The 13,425-nt window shown below is 39.5% G+C and overlaps 1 protein-coding gene across 1 annotated transcript; it reads left to right on the top strand.

Annotated features, from left to right (window-relative positions):
* The first annotated feature begins 2,060 nt into the window (after positions 1–2,060).
* LOC128560072 (olfactory receptor 2A5) lies at positions 2,061–3,052 on the top strand. The gene has a single exon (XM_053553554.1). It carries the CDS (start codon positions 2,088–2,090, stop codon positions 3,018–3,020), a length of 933 nt encoding a protein of 310 aa, XP_053409529.1. The 5' UTR covers positions 2,061–2,087; the 3' UTR covers positions 3,021–3,052.
* The last annotated feature ends 10,373 nt before the right edge of the window (positions 3,053–13,425 follow it).

The raw sequence follows: 13,425 nt of genomic DNA on the forward strand, positions 1-13,425 counted from the left end.
AATCCTCTGTTTCTGCTTTATTGTATGACTATAAACACAACACTTCAGTCTGAGTTTTACTAAACCTCATGAGCTCATCATAGAAAAGGTACAATTTAGATGTCTCCTCTAAACACCAGGGCTTCTACCTTGCCAAGTAAAGACCAGCTTGCCTTTGGTTTCTGTCTTTTCTTACTTCCTAGCACAGGTACTGAATGGAAAGCCTCAGAATCTTTCTTACCACAGTGTTTGAAGGTTACTGGAAGTGTTTTTTCATGTCCACCAGCACCTACTTAGAACTACCTAAGTAAAAGGAGATTTCCAAGCCACTATCACATAAGCCCTCTCCAAGCTCTACTTAATACAACTTGGGCAAGACTAAGATCCGTAAGACCATCATTGCATCAAAATATTCACAGAGGATAATTTGTACTGTGGCCCCAGGAGTGTATATGTTCTCATTACTATACGAGTTTCAAGTGTACAGCTCCAGCTGGGTATTGAGTCATCTCCCTCCAGCTCCTTTTCATCTGAACATCCATCCCCAGGGCCCAGAGAAGTGGAGGCAGAAAGACAAACAGCTTTTGATTCTCCTGGTCGATGTCGAGTTTGAGTGCAATGTATCCTGTTCCTCAGGGACAATCTGGGAAGGCTTGGGTGGAGACGGCCCCTCCATAAAGCCTGTTCTACAGGTGCCTCCAGTGAGCAGGCCCAAGCCCCTGCATCACCTGCGTCAGGAGAACAGTAACGCTTCTGCATCTCTTTCAGAGACTGGTGGAGAAAGCAAGATCCTCAGATTGGCCATGCAAATGCTCCCTTGACCTTGCATAATTTCTTCTAAATCTAACCCTATTTTGGAGACAAGGCCAGGGCTGCTACCACAGTGAGTAAAGAGTTTTCTGCAAGGTGTCACAGTTAGAGAAGCTGGAATCTGGAGGATGGAAAGTTTCTAGAAATCAGTATGCTAAATGGGAGGTACAGGCTCAATATAAGGGCAGGAAGCTTTCCGGGCTTAAGACAGTGTTAACATTTGCTGAGGCGGAGTCATAAGCTGCACACTGAGAATGATCCATTCCATACTTTTTGGGAACATCCAAGATTTCTCCTTCTGTAGCCCCAGTGGCCACATGGTTGCTGGAATGGTGGCCAAAGAAAATTAAAGAAGAATTGAAAGACTTGGTTAAATGTTATTCCTAATGTAATATTTTCTGTCAGTCCACCCATCCATCCACTGATCCGCTCAACAGTTGTCCTGGTCCCTGAACCTAAAATGCCATCTACTCAGAACTAGGAAAGCAATGCAACAAGGGGGTGGGGGGAGGCAGGAGCAGAAAAATCATACTGTTAACTCTTTACATAGATAACCACTTCCCCTGACCAGGTACTGGAAAGTACTGCCATGAATTCTGGCCAGAGTAGTGATGTCACTCTTTGCAAATGCCCAGAAGGAAATAGAAAGATCTTCCTGGGTAGCACTAGGAAGTAAAATACTAAATGCAAAAACTTCCTTTGCCAAAGCCTTAAATTAGTAAACACAAGGAAACAGACATACTTGAAACTGCACTTGTAAACCTTCATTCATGCAAGCCTGTACTTCTCTATCACCATTTATTAAGCACCTGCTAAATGCAATGTACTTTGCACAAGTTATAAAGTAGGAGAAAACTATATGATGAAGAGGAAATGAGAACAAAATGTAGTAGCTATTAATAAATGAGTTAGAAAGTAAAAACACTTGAGAACATGGCTGTGGTCCCTTCTCAAGAATCAAATGGCTAATCTTTCTGGGAAACAATTTACTCTGTAGCTACCATTTATGATAGTAAAAATGTGGGTCTTGCCATCAAAGGTAAATAAAATTCTGTGGACATGGAAATAGCGTTTGAAACCCTGTGTTCACTTACGCTAGTTAAATGAACTGAATTTTCTTTCTGCTATAGTGTGGATTAAAGAATATGACATAATGGTTCTGAAACGATTGCTGGCTGAGTCTGCACAGGGCACACTGTGAACCCTCTTTCTGTTTAATGACTAATCGGCATCTGCCTCTACCCTCAGCACACTTCTCGGGGCCACAGCAGTGCCCAGCACAGGCATTGGCAGAGGGCATGACAGAAAATCAGACATGGGTCGCAGAATTCCTTCTCCTGGGATTTCCACTCAGCCCGAAGATTCAGATGCTTCTCTGTGGGGTCTTCTCCCTCCTCTATGTCTTCACCCTGCTGGGGAACGGAGTCATCCTGAGGCTCATCTGGTTGGACTCCAAACTCCACACTCCCATGTACTTCTTCCTCTCACACCTGGCCATTGTTGATATTTCATATGCTTCAAACAATGTCCCCAAGATGCTGGCAAACCTTCTGAACAAGAAAAAAACAATCTCCTTCGCTCCGTGCATAATGCAGACCTTTTTCTACATGGCTTTTGCTCACGCCGAGTGTCTCATCTTAGTAATAATGTCCTATGACCGGTACGTGGCCATCTGCCATCCCCTACATTACACAGTCATCATGAGCTGGAGAGTGTGCACCATCCTAGTAGTCACTTCCTGGGCATGTGGCTCCCTCCTGGCCCTGGTCCATGTGGTCCTCATCCTGAGGCTGCCCTTCTGTGGGCCTCATGAAATCAATCACTTCTTCTGTGAGATCCTGTCTGTCCTCAAGCTGGTCTGTGCTGACACCAGGCTCAACCAAGTGGTCATCTTTGCTGCTTCTGTGCTCATCCTGGTGGGGCCCCTCTGCCTGGTGCTGGGCTCCTATTCACGCATCCTGCTGGCCATCCTCAAGATCCAGTCAAAGCAGGGCCGCAGAAAGGCCTTCTCCACCTGCTCCTCCCACCTCTGTGTGGTCGGGCTCTTCTTTGGCAGCGCCATCGTCATGTACATGGCTCCCAAGTCCCGCCATCCTGAGGAGCAGCAGAAGATCCTTTCTCTGTTTTACAGCCTTTTCAACCCCATGCTGAACCCCCTGATATACAGCCTGAAGAACACAGAGGTCAAAGGTGCCCTAAAGAGAGTGTTTTGGAAACACAGATCAAGGTGAGGGGTGCCAGGGAGAAGCTTGAGGATGGGAAATCTTCTGTCTGTGGGGTTTGTGGGAATGGTGATGTAAATGCCTTAAAATCTTATGCCTTAGATTTCTGATATCAAGAATATATATTGGTCAGATACTGTCGCTATACATGGGGTGCTGTCCAGACAACAAAGCATCACAGAAAGGCATAGAGGACACAGGCCATGAAGAGAAGAGTCATGTGGTGAAGCACAGTTCACGTGAGCAGAGCCACAGACCCCCTCTGCCAGTTCCCAGCACAGCCTAGGCTCTGACTCCTGTTCTTTTGAAGCTTAGTCTTCTCAAATTTCCTCTCATAATTCCCCTAAGATTTCCATCTCCTTTATTGTTGTATGTTTATGCTAATAATCCCAATAATATATTCTGCTACAAGAGCATCTCTGACAAGATAGAATAAATACTGATCGTGGCTCAGCAGCCCCTATTGGGAATGTACCAGGAACATAGAGCCAGTGTCTGGCCTGGAATTTAACGACTAAGGCTGAGGACATTAGTATAGAAATGCATCTAAATGAGCCCACCCCATCTATTTCTGTACAAAGCAAAGTTTAATTTCATGGATTTTCCTTTTTTAATATGAAAGTCAGAGAAATATCAGGTTCTTTGTTTCATTTCATTTAATTCTACACCATTCCATTAGAAAGAGGTTGGAAAGAATTTGTATGTGGAACATTATGAAAATTTTGAGATACATGATAATCAAGAAACATAAAATCCATGTGAGCAGAGCCACAGACCCCCACTGCCCTCCCAGATAAACTGATACGCCCAGCAAGAAACTTGCCCAGGTGGGCCAGGCACAGTGGCTCACACCTGTAATCCTAGCACTCTGGGAGTCCAATGAATTGCTGGAGCTCAGGAGTTCAAGACCAGCCTGAGCAAGAGCAGGATCCCATCTCTACTAAAAACAGAAAAAAAAAACTAGCTGAGCATCATGGCAAGTACCTGTAGTCCCAGTTACTTAGGAGGCTGAGGCAGGAGGATCACTTGAGCCCAAGAATTTGAGGTTGCTGTAAGCTATGACAACATCCTGGCGCTCTACCCAGGGAAACAGTGAGAATCTGTCTCCAAAATAAATAAATAAATAAATAAATAAATAAATAAAGGAAAAGAAAAAAGAAAAGAAACTTGCCCAGGTGAATCAGAAAGCATGCCATTGACTGTGTTTCTTGGAAATGAAATAACAGACCATAGCAAAGTCTGCCTCAAAACTTTAGTATTGACCTACATATTTATAATAAATATAAGACAAAGTTACTAGGAAGAGATGCTTTTTCCAGGATTCAGGTAGCAAAGCTGGATATAGTTGGCAATTCGCCATTACAGTGATTACATAAACTATTATTAAATATAAAAGAGTGAAAATATTGCAAAGGAAGACAGCATCTATGGAAACTGATAGCTTTATGTAACACTACAGGGCAGCACTGAAAACCAGTAACATAGCAAATCTGATAAAGACTTTCAGGAATCACAACAAAATTGCAAAGAGCACCCACTCCGGGTGATATAAATCACTCTTCCTGGACTCAGGTGGCATAATGATCAGCAGAGTACTTTGTTTTACTTTAACACAAGTTTAGGACCCATCAGCAGGGTATGAACACATGACTATGGCGTGTTTTGAATTCTCTCCTCATCCTCTCATCCCTGTAGCATTATGTGCCATTAAAGTGTATGACAGGCGATGATGTTATACCACCTGATGGCTGTGGATTTTTCTATTTTCCCCCACCCTAGTTCTCTCATATATCATTGTCGTTCCATGTCTTTCTTCTTCCATGAAATAAAGAAGCAAAGGGGAAATTTTTTCTTGCCACTTTCTCTCTGAATGCACTATTTTTACTTCTCAAAAGCCTCCTTATTCTACCCATAAATTCAACTGGGAAAAACACGTTGTCTCTAGGTATTATCTCAGTCTTTTTATCATCACAGCGTGAAGTCTTTGTTAGCCACTGAAATCCATAAACCTACTCCACCCCTCCTTAAGAGAACAATTTGAATAAAGAAATAAATACTGGCTCTAAATTTAACTATCAAGCACTTAGAAACTATTGTGTGTCATACTCTGAAAGGAGGACTGAAAAAAATGCAGGAAATATTTTCATATAAAAAGGACTTTTAAACTACACCCAGAAAAATTATTATATTCTCTAAGATATGTGGGCTTTATAATACAGTTAAAACCCTAACAGGGAACAGTAAAAAGAAACAGAATAGTTTCTCTCTCATAAAACATAAATTACAGATTTGAAAACATAAACTATAGATTTGGATTCAGAATTTTTCACCTAGTATGCATTAGAAAAATCAAGGGATGGCATTGATTCTGTGTCCTTTCAAAAACACTTGGGAAAGAATAGACCAGAAAGACCTAGATTCTGCAGACGGTGACTCGTGTAAATGAATTATAAAGAAATTTCCTCTGGTAGATCTGAGGAGTGTCTCTGATAGAAAAAAGAAAAAATATGTATTTTTTAATAAATTGCAGAAAACACCTGAGTATATGAGATATTTTAATCAATTGTTTCAATATTTGAGTTCTAAGATTTTAATAAACAGATTATTTTTGATGTTATGACATCTTTTATATATTCTTTCAACATTTGTTAGTTTTCAAAGGGCTAAGGGCAAGTAGAAAAAGACATATTACTTTATAATGGAAATTCTACTGTTTCACAATGTTACCTTGTTTATCTTTCACCAATTACGCAATGAAGTAGGTATCATTTTCCCCATTTAAGAAATAAGGCTCAGTGGGTAGGGTGCTGGCCCCATATACCAAAGGTGGCGGGTTCAAACCCAACCCTGGCAAAACTGCAACAAAAAAATAGCCAGGTGTTGTGGCGGGTGCCTATAGTCCCAGCTACTTGGGAGGCTGAGGCAAGAGAATTGCTTAAGCTCAGGAGTTGGAGGTTGCTGTGAGCTGTGACGCCACAGCACTCTACCAAGGGTGATAAAGTGAGACTGTCTCAAAAAAAATGAAAAAAAAAAAAGAAAGAAAGAAAGAAAAGGAAATAAGGAAACAAAATTTCCGAGTAATTTAGTAACTTGTCCAACACCACACAGTCAGTAATAGGATAGTACACTGCTATCAGCTTTCTCCCCCAAATCACAGATTTTAGCTCAAAATAGATTAGGCTCAGCATCCACCCTGTGGGGCAGAGTCTTATTTTATGTTATTATAGCCAAAGCCTTAACACCAAAAAGAATACATCCTTTATCCAGAGAACCCTTGGGTAGTTCATTATCGCCCTCAGCAAAGAGCAGAAACCCTAATCATTCCTTACTAGCAGCTCCTTCTCTGTGCTTTTCTGCAAAATCACCTGGCACCATAGAGCACGGCAGTCTGAAAGAGAGACACCTGCTGTTCCCAGTGTCTCATCTCACCTATAATTCTGGTCTTCTTCATGTCGTCAAATTTACCATCTGTGCTCTTTTTCTTAATGATCTGATGCATGCTTTCCCAGGAAGCTTCCCTGTGCATACTGTTACAGATCCATGGAGCTGTTGTACTTTACCAGTCCTCTAGGCTGATAGGAAAAAAGAAAGAAAGAGCCCAGTGCAGGTTTATGCCAAGATGCTGGCTATCTCGGATTCTCATCTTGATCAGGCCACATCAGCCTGATTCTAAGAATAACTCAGCCTCCTCAATCCTGAGTTTTATCTTACACAAGATGTGAATTAAAATGTTTTAAGTTATGAACCTTACATAACTTTATGGATGCTAAATGAAATAATTTATGTGACCCTTAATTGAAGGGATATGTCTATGGAATTTTTAATGATAAATATATAAGGATAATGAGAATGAAAATGATCACATAGTAAGACAGGGTGCTCGTAAAATTCATGATTAAACAATTATAGAACTGTAAAATTCCATTTCATTTTAGTGATTCATAGATCATTACAATATTTACTAAACAATAGCAATTTCTCACAAAAAAAATCAACTATGTGAGTTTGTAGGTTTTTGTGCTTATTTTTATTTTTCTTTGGTTGGAAATGTTGGGAAGTCTCCGTCAAAGGCAGTTGAAGGTCAGTCATAAGACTCTTGGTATAAAGTTGTTTTCATTGTTCCTGCTTGGAGACAAAACTTTAAGAAGAATCCTGCATAAAGTTTTACATTCTATACATAGCTATAGTTCCAAAGTTATACTTGAGATAGCATCTAGGAGAGGAAATAAATCCAGAAAAACTGGTCCTTAGCTTTGTTACATTCACTCCTGACCCCCGTACACTAAGAATTCTTATCTATTGTGTATCTACAATAACTCCACTGGGAAATTTCAGAGTCTATAGGGAGAGACACAAACTCACTATTGTGATACCTTGTTAGTTGGCTGCACTTTCAGCACTCATAGCGGCTTTCTCCTTGTGTTGGTCTCCCTGTCATTACTACTGCCAAGATGCTTCTGAGATTAGAAAAGAAACACAGAGGCTGGGCGTGAGGGCTCACACCTATAATCCCAGCTACTTGGGAAGGAAGGATCCCTTGAGCACAGGAGTTCCACACCAGCCCAAGTAACATAGTACTTTCTACAAAATAACAAAGTATCAGCCAGGTGTGGTGGTATGCACCTATAGTCCTAGCATTTTGGAGGGCTAAGGCATGAGGGTTCCTTGAGTCCAGGAGTTTGAGGCTGAGGAGAGAGAGCTACTGACTTGTGACCACTCCACTGTGCTCCAGCCTGGGTAACAGAGCAAGACCACTTCTAAAAGAGAAAAAGAAAGAGAGAGAGAGAAGGGAAAGAAAGAAAAAAGAGATATGTAAATGAACAAATAAAGAAATAGCCATGGATGATTTTTGAAATGACTGTAAATGTTTAACCTAGAAAAGAAGAGACAGTGGTCTTCATGTCTCACAGAGCATCCTGTAAGAGGCAAGAGGGGTTTTTTATTGCTTTCACCAAGCAATAAACACAGAGGTTGAATGAAATACACGTGCATTGAACGGGCATTTGGAATAGAGTCTTTCCAATGTTTCTTTGATCTTAAAAATGTTAATTTCCTAATAAGCTTCTTTATTTTTTTTTTTTACTGTAGAAGAGTTTAAACTGATTTTAAACAAGATCGTAACTGTTTAAAGATTTTTTTTTTTAATGGTAACTCTAAGAGAATTTTTCTAATCTTGTCTTGTTCTCCAAAGGATTAAGCAGTCATCAGAGGCAAATCTTTAAGTAGGAAATAATAATTGTATCAGCTCCATAATTGTGGTTCTCTTGCCTTAATTCCCACACAGACATCACAGCTTTATTTCTAGATATATGTGGTTTCACATTTTAAAACATTAGCCTGATCTCCAGTGATAGTAGCTCAATGACCTTTGCTTCAAACATAGAGCAGTGACAGATAAATCCTGAGAACAGGAAATGAAAAAGACAAAATCAGCTTCCACAGCAAGATAAACATCTCTGTGGACTCAAAATAAACATAAATGCAGACCTCTGAGTGATGCAGAAGCCATGGGTTCACTGGCTGAGTCTGGAAGCTGGCCTGAGTGGACAGAGCTTTGCTCTTGGGAACTAAAGATATTGAAGTGTTTCATGTGATAACAGAGAACAGAGGCCAGGCACCTCCCATGGAAAGAGGATATAGAGGGGTGGGAGAGACTCCCTTTCGTTTTTTTTTGGCTGGAGGAGACCCAAAAAATGCACTGTTATATGCGCCTCCCCATCAAGTCTCAGGATAACTGAAGTTAAAGGTGTGAGAGTACCGGGCACTGCTCTGCTATCGTACGGGATCCAGCCACCCACCCTCGGGGCCAGGGTCTCCAGTATACTCAGTGTCATGATCAAAAAATAAATAGAAACCACTGATGTGAGATTCAGGTATGAGTAGAAACCCAAAGAGAGGTACAAGACACTCCTAATCTCCTAATCTTCAATATTAGAGAATAAGGAGGGGGGCGGGAAAGAGAAAGAAACAGAAAGAACAGAAACATACTAATGGGATAGTTACCTTCACATGTCCCACATGTGAAGAGAGAGAGAGAGAGAAGTGGAGAGAGAAAAGAAGAGAGAGAGAGAGAGAGAGAGAGAGAGAGAATCTGGTCTATAAAACGACCTTCGAATACATTTCAGAAGCTGCCAAAGAAAAACATCCGAAAATAGCAATAACTGAAAATAGATTCACTTCTAATAATATCCATTTTAGGGCGGCGCCTGTGGCTCAAGGAGTAGGGCACCGGTCCCATATGACGGAGGTGGCGGGTTCAAACCCAGCCCCGGCCAAAAAAAAAATAATATCCATTTTATATCATCAAGAATGAACAATCTGATTAATATTTCATAGTTTTAAGTTTCAAATACATAGACAGATTTTTTTAAAAGCATGGCAACTATTTCAGATGGCCAAAGGACTAAGAAGAAAATGGGTTAGAAAATACGTGGACACCAAAAACAGTAATTACAAATTTTAGAAATAAAAGACATACATCCTTTAAAATAAGAAGTGAATTTTCTGAAGTAGTGAAGCAAATCAACAAACACAACAACTTCCAGACTAAGCACATTAGAAGGAAAAAAATGTGAAATGGAAGATGGAGGTGTACAAGTTACCCACATTGCAACAGAGACTAATTTTTTAAGAAAGTGGGGAAAACCCCACATAGGCACATAGAAGATAGATTGAGATACGATATCCATTTAGTCTATAGGAATATAAGAATAAAGGAGAGAATGGGGTGGCACAGTACTACTGATTTTTTTACCTGATTGAGAACACATGAGTACCCAGAACAAAATAAATACTCTGAATATCAAGCCACATGCATAAAAGCTAATTCATACCTAGACATGTTATGATGAAGACACAGAACACTGTAGAAGAACAGAAAAAAATAAAAGGCTCAGAGGGGAAAAATAGATACAAAAGAATAACAAAGTAATGGTAGACCTCCTTGTAGCAAAACAGATGCCAGAAGAAAATATTTAAAATTATGAAAGCTATTATTGTCCGATTTCATATTATCATTTAAAAAACCCAGAAAAATAATATTTTTTCAAAGTCTAATGAAAATTGTTTCCCTTAGGTCTTCAATAGATGAATTATTGATGGATATACTTGGATAGAAAAAAAAAAGTGAAAACAGAGTATAAGTATGTAAGATACGTGCCAAGCACATACGTTAACAAAACATTTTAGTAAATGTAACTGTAAACAAAATAACTTCTATGTGAAAAAAGAAAGAAAACCCTTAGCAGCCATAACAGGCTGATATGAGTAATACCAATGAATAATCAAATCATGGTAAAGTTTTTGGGATGATTAGAAAGATGAAAATCCTCAATAATCGTAGAGTGCATAAGAAAAATTTGTAATTCAGTGTATTATTAAAAATTTAACAGTACACAACATTTGCCACCTGCAAGTCTCTACCTGTGCAGTTAGGTGCCACAGCCATTAGGTTTGTCAGCTACTCCTCAGTGGCTCCACCAGCCTTGCAGCCACAGACAAGGCCTGTTGTCCTGGTGACCATAGCCACAGAGTCACTTCTGTCGGTCTTGGTCATATTGGCAGCTGTCCTGACCTGCCACCCTGACCCAAGAATCTTCACCCAGCCCCGTCCAGGCCATTCAGCACAGGGACAGTGGGACGTAGGAGAAGAGAGAAGACTCCTGATGGAGATAAGTGGCTGAGCCAGTGGATGTGCCTGATGAACCTGGAGAGGCAGAGAAGGAGTACAGTGAAGAGGTGGGATCTGGTGGGGAAAGGCCTAGAAGAGAAGGAGAGTTAGAGTACTGCAGGAGGTGCAGGATGAGTGATGGGGAGGCTGAGAGAGTCTGTCTTTAAGGAGCTCCGTTTTCCCTTTGATAGTATTGAATTTGTGACTGAAGACTTTGCCTTTCATCTGAGGATGGAGACTTTGTCAACCACAAGAGCACTGACAGTGACAACATTCAGCTCTTGCCTAAAGTGGGTTACACCCAGGTGGTGCCATCAGACACCTTCCGTGGAATGAGCCCAGATAGGAGGATCTGTGCGATCCTGAAAGAAAAATACAATGATCTCTGTCAATCTGTTTACAAGGAATAACATCTATCAATGTAGCTGATGGACACATAGAAGATAAATTCATTGGAAACTAGGTGTACTGGAAATTTTAGAAGGAATGAAAGGAAAGGCAAAGGTTAAGAAAGAGACAAAGTGAAAATAACAGTAACTGTGAAGAGTGGTCCTTGCCCTTGGCTGACCATTAGGGTCATTTGACATTTCTGATGCTTAAGCACCCACAGATAAATTAAATCAGAGTCACTGGAGGTAGGACCTGGGTGTCAAAGTATTTTAGGCCTCCCCAGGTAAATGAATATTGTGAACCAGAACCACTACTCCTAAGAAATGCCTTATTTTCTGTTGCCAGTTTTAAAAATAGTTAAGTTACTTAGAAATGTGATTCATAAACATGATGAACCTCCCTTCTCAGTGAGACAGTAAGAACATTTGTACATGTACAAGGCTAGTAACATCATATTCAATCAAATCATAGAATTGTTATTTTTGTTGTTTAACTATTTAAATACAAATAAAACTATGTTTATAAATGCTGCCTCAGCAAAAGGGTGTACTACACTGATTGCTAAACTTTGTCTTTCTGCTCCAAACTTACTTCTTTTTTATTCTTTTGTGATGCTGGAGCTGAAACTCCACAAGTTACCTTTGCCTTTTGCCCCTGACTTGCATTCGGGTTCTTCCGGAAGGGGGCGCTGTAGGAAACCGGGAGTCCAGAAGCGGGAGAACGTCCTCTCGCCTGTGCGCTTGCTGTTCTCGTCCGTATTGCCCCAAAACTCTTCACATAAGCAGTAGCAGCTAGTTCCGTCTCCAGCCTTTGTTTCTGACTTTGCCAAAATTAGACTTATTCCTTATAATCTGGTGGAACAGCAGCAGCCACAGGCTCTTTCTACTCAGAGACTGACATCGCACTTCTTAAGGTCTCTCCTCTGAATGTCTAAATTCTATTGATAATTACCCCAGCTTTTGATATTTGCTCCTATAGTCCTTCCTTCTTGTTCATCTGAGAGCCCCATAGTTGCTGCTTTCATTTAGCTACATTGTTATCCTAAATTCTCCATTGAGATACCAGTGTGCTTTCTGTTTTCCTGATGGGTTCCTCATGATTCAAAGACAAGTTAGAAAAACACTCTTAGAAATTATACAACAGACATTAAAAAAAAAAATCTGGGCGTGTATGGGAGTTGAAAGCAGAAAGATTGCCATGAAATAATATATAACTATCCAGTGTATTGCAAGGTGATCCAGTTACTACAGTTGTGTGCGTGCTTTACCTGAGTGAACGTGCCTAAGAAATCAGGAAATTTAGGAATTGATTGCTAAATGAAGGCAAACTAATGGTGAGGCAAAAATAAATGGAAACCAGGAGGTACAATTTTACAGCATCTCTTTCCAAACAGAAGAGGGAACAAAGATAAAAGCGGAGAAAAAAGATGTCAAACCTATCCAGTACAGTGCACACTACCTGGGTGAAAGGTGCACTTATAACTTTGACTCAATCTGTGCAAAAACAAAGTATGTAAACAAAATGTGCATCGCTAATATTCTGAAATTGAAAAAGGAAAAAAAAAAAGATGCTAACATAGATGGTAGAAAGCCCAAATATCTCTTTCAATATGTTCATTGAATGAAAATGGATTACATTCTCCTATTTTCAGGTTGATTTTTTTCTAAACCCATAAATAGTTGTATGTCATTTATAAGATCAACCAAAACACACTCACAAAGAGAGATTGGAAATCAGCATTAGAAAACATATCATATGCAAATATTTAATAAGTTGATGATGAAGCAATATAAATATCAGGCAGATATTTACATTTATCTTCATATAAGCCAAAACACATTAATGAGTATAAAGAGTGTTATTACATAACAATAAAGGCAACAAGAAGATAATGATAATAAATATGTATCAATAATATAGCCTTAACATACCTTTAGGAAAAAAAAGAATTACAATGAAAAGATTATCAAATCCAACTTCATAGTGGGGTTTAGCAAAATTATCTCAGAAGTTGATAGATAATCATAAAAAATTGAAATAAAGTATCTGAAAAGCAAAATTTACAAACTTGTTCTAGTAGATATGTGAAGACTCCTACACCCTCACAATGGAGCATATGTATAATATTAAAATCAATGTAACATTTGCAAAAATTGAATACATGCTACAAACCAATAAAACCCCTTAGATTCTCAGACTCAGTATCACAAGGATTCATTATCCTACTACAATGATAATAAATTTAAAATTAATGATAAAAAGATAACAAAGTATTTGAAAACCTAAAAATACACTGCTACATAATTTTTCTTTTAAAGGTGAAGTTAACAAGAATGAATGTCAAACTAAAATGGC

Source organism: Nycticebus coucang, chromosome 11, assembly GCF_027406575.1.
Source record: "Nycticebus coucang isolate mNycCou1 chromosome 11, mNycCou1.pri, whole genome shotgun sequence".
Taxonomy (NCBI): domain Eukaryota; kingdom Metazoa; phylum Chordata; class Mammalia; order Primates; family Lorisidae; genus Nycticebus; species Nycticebus coucang.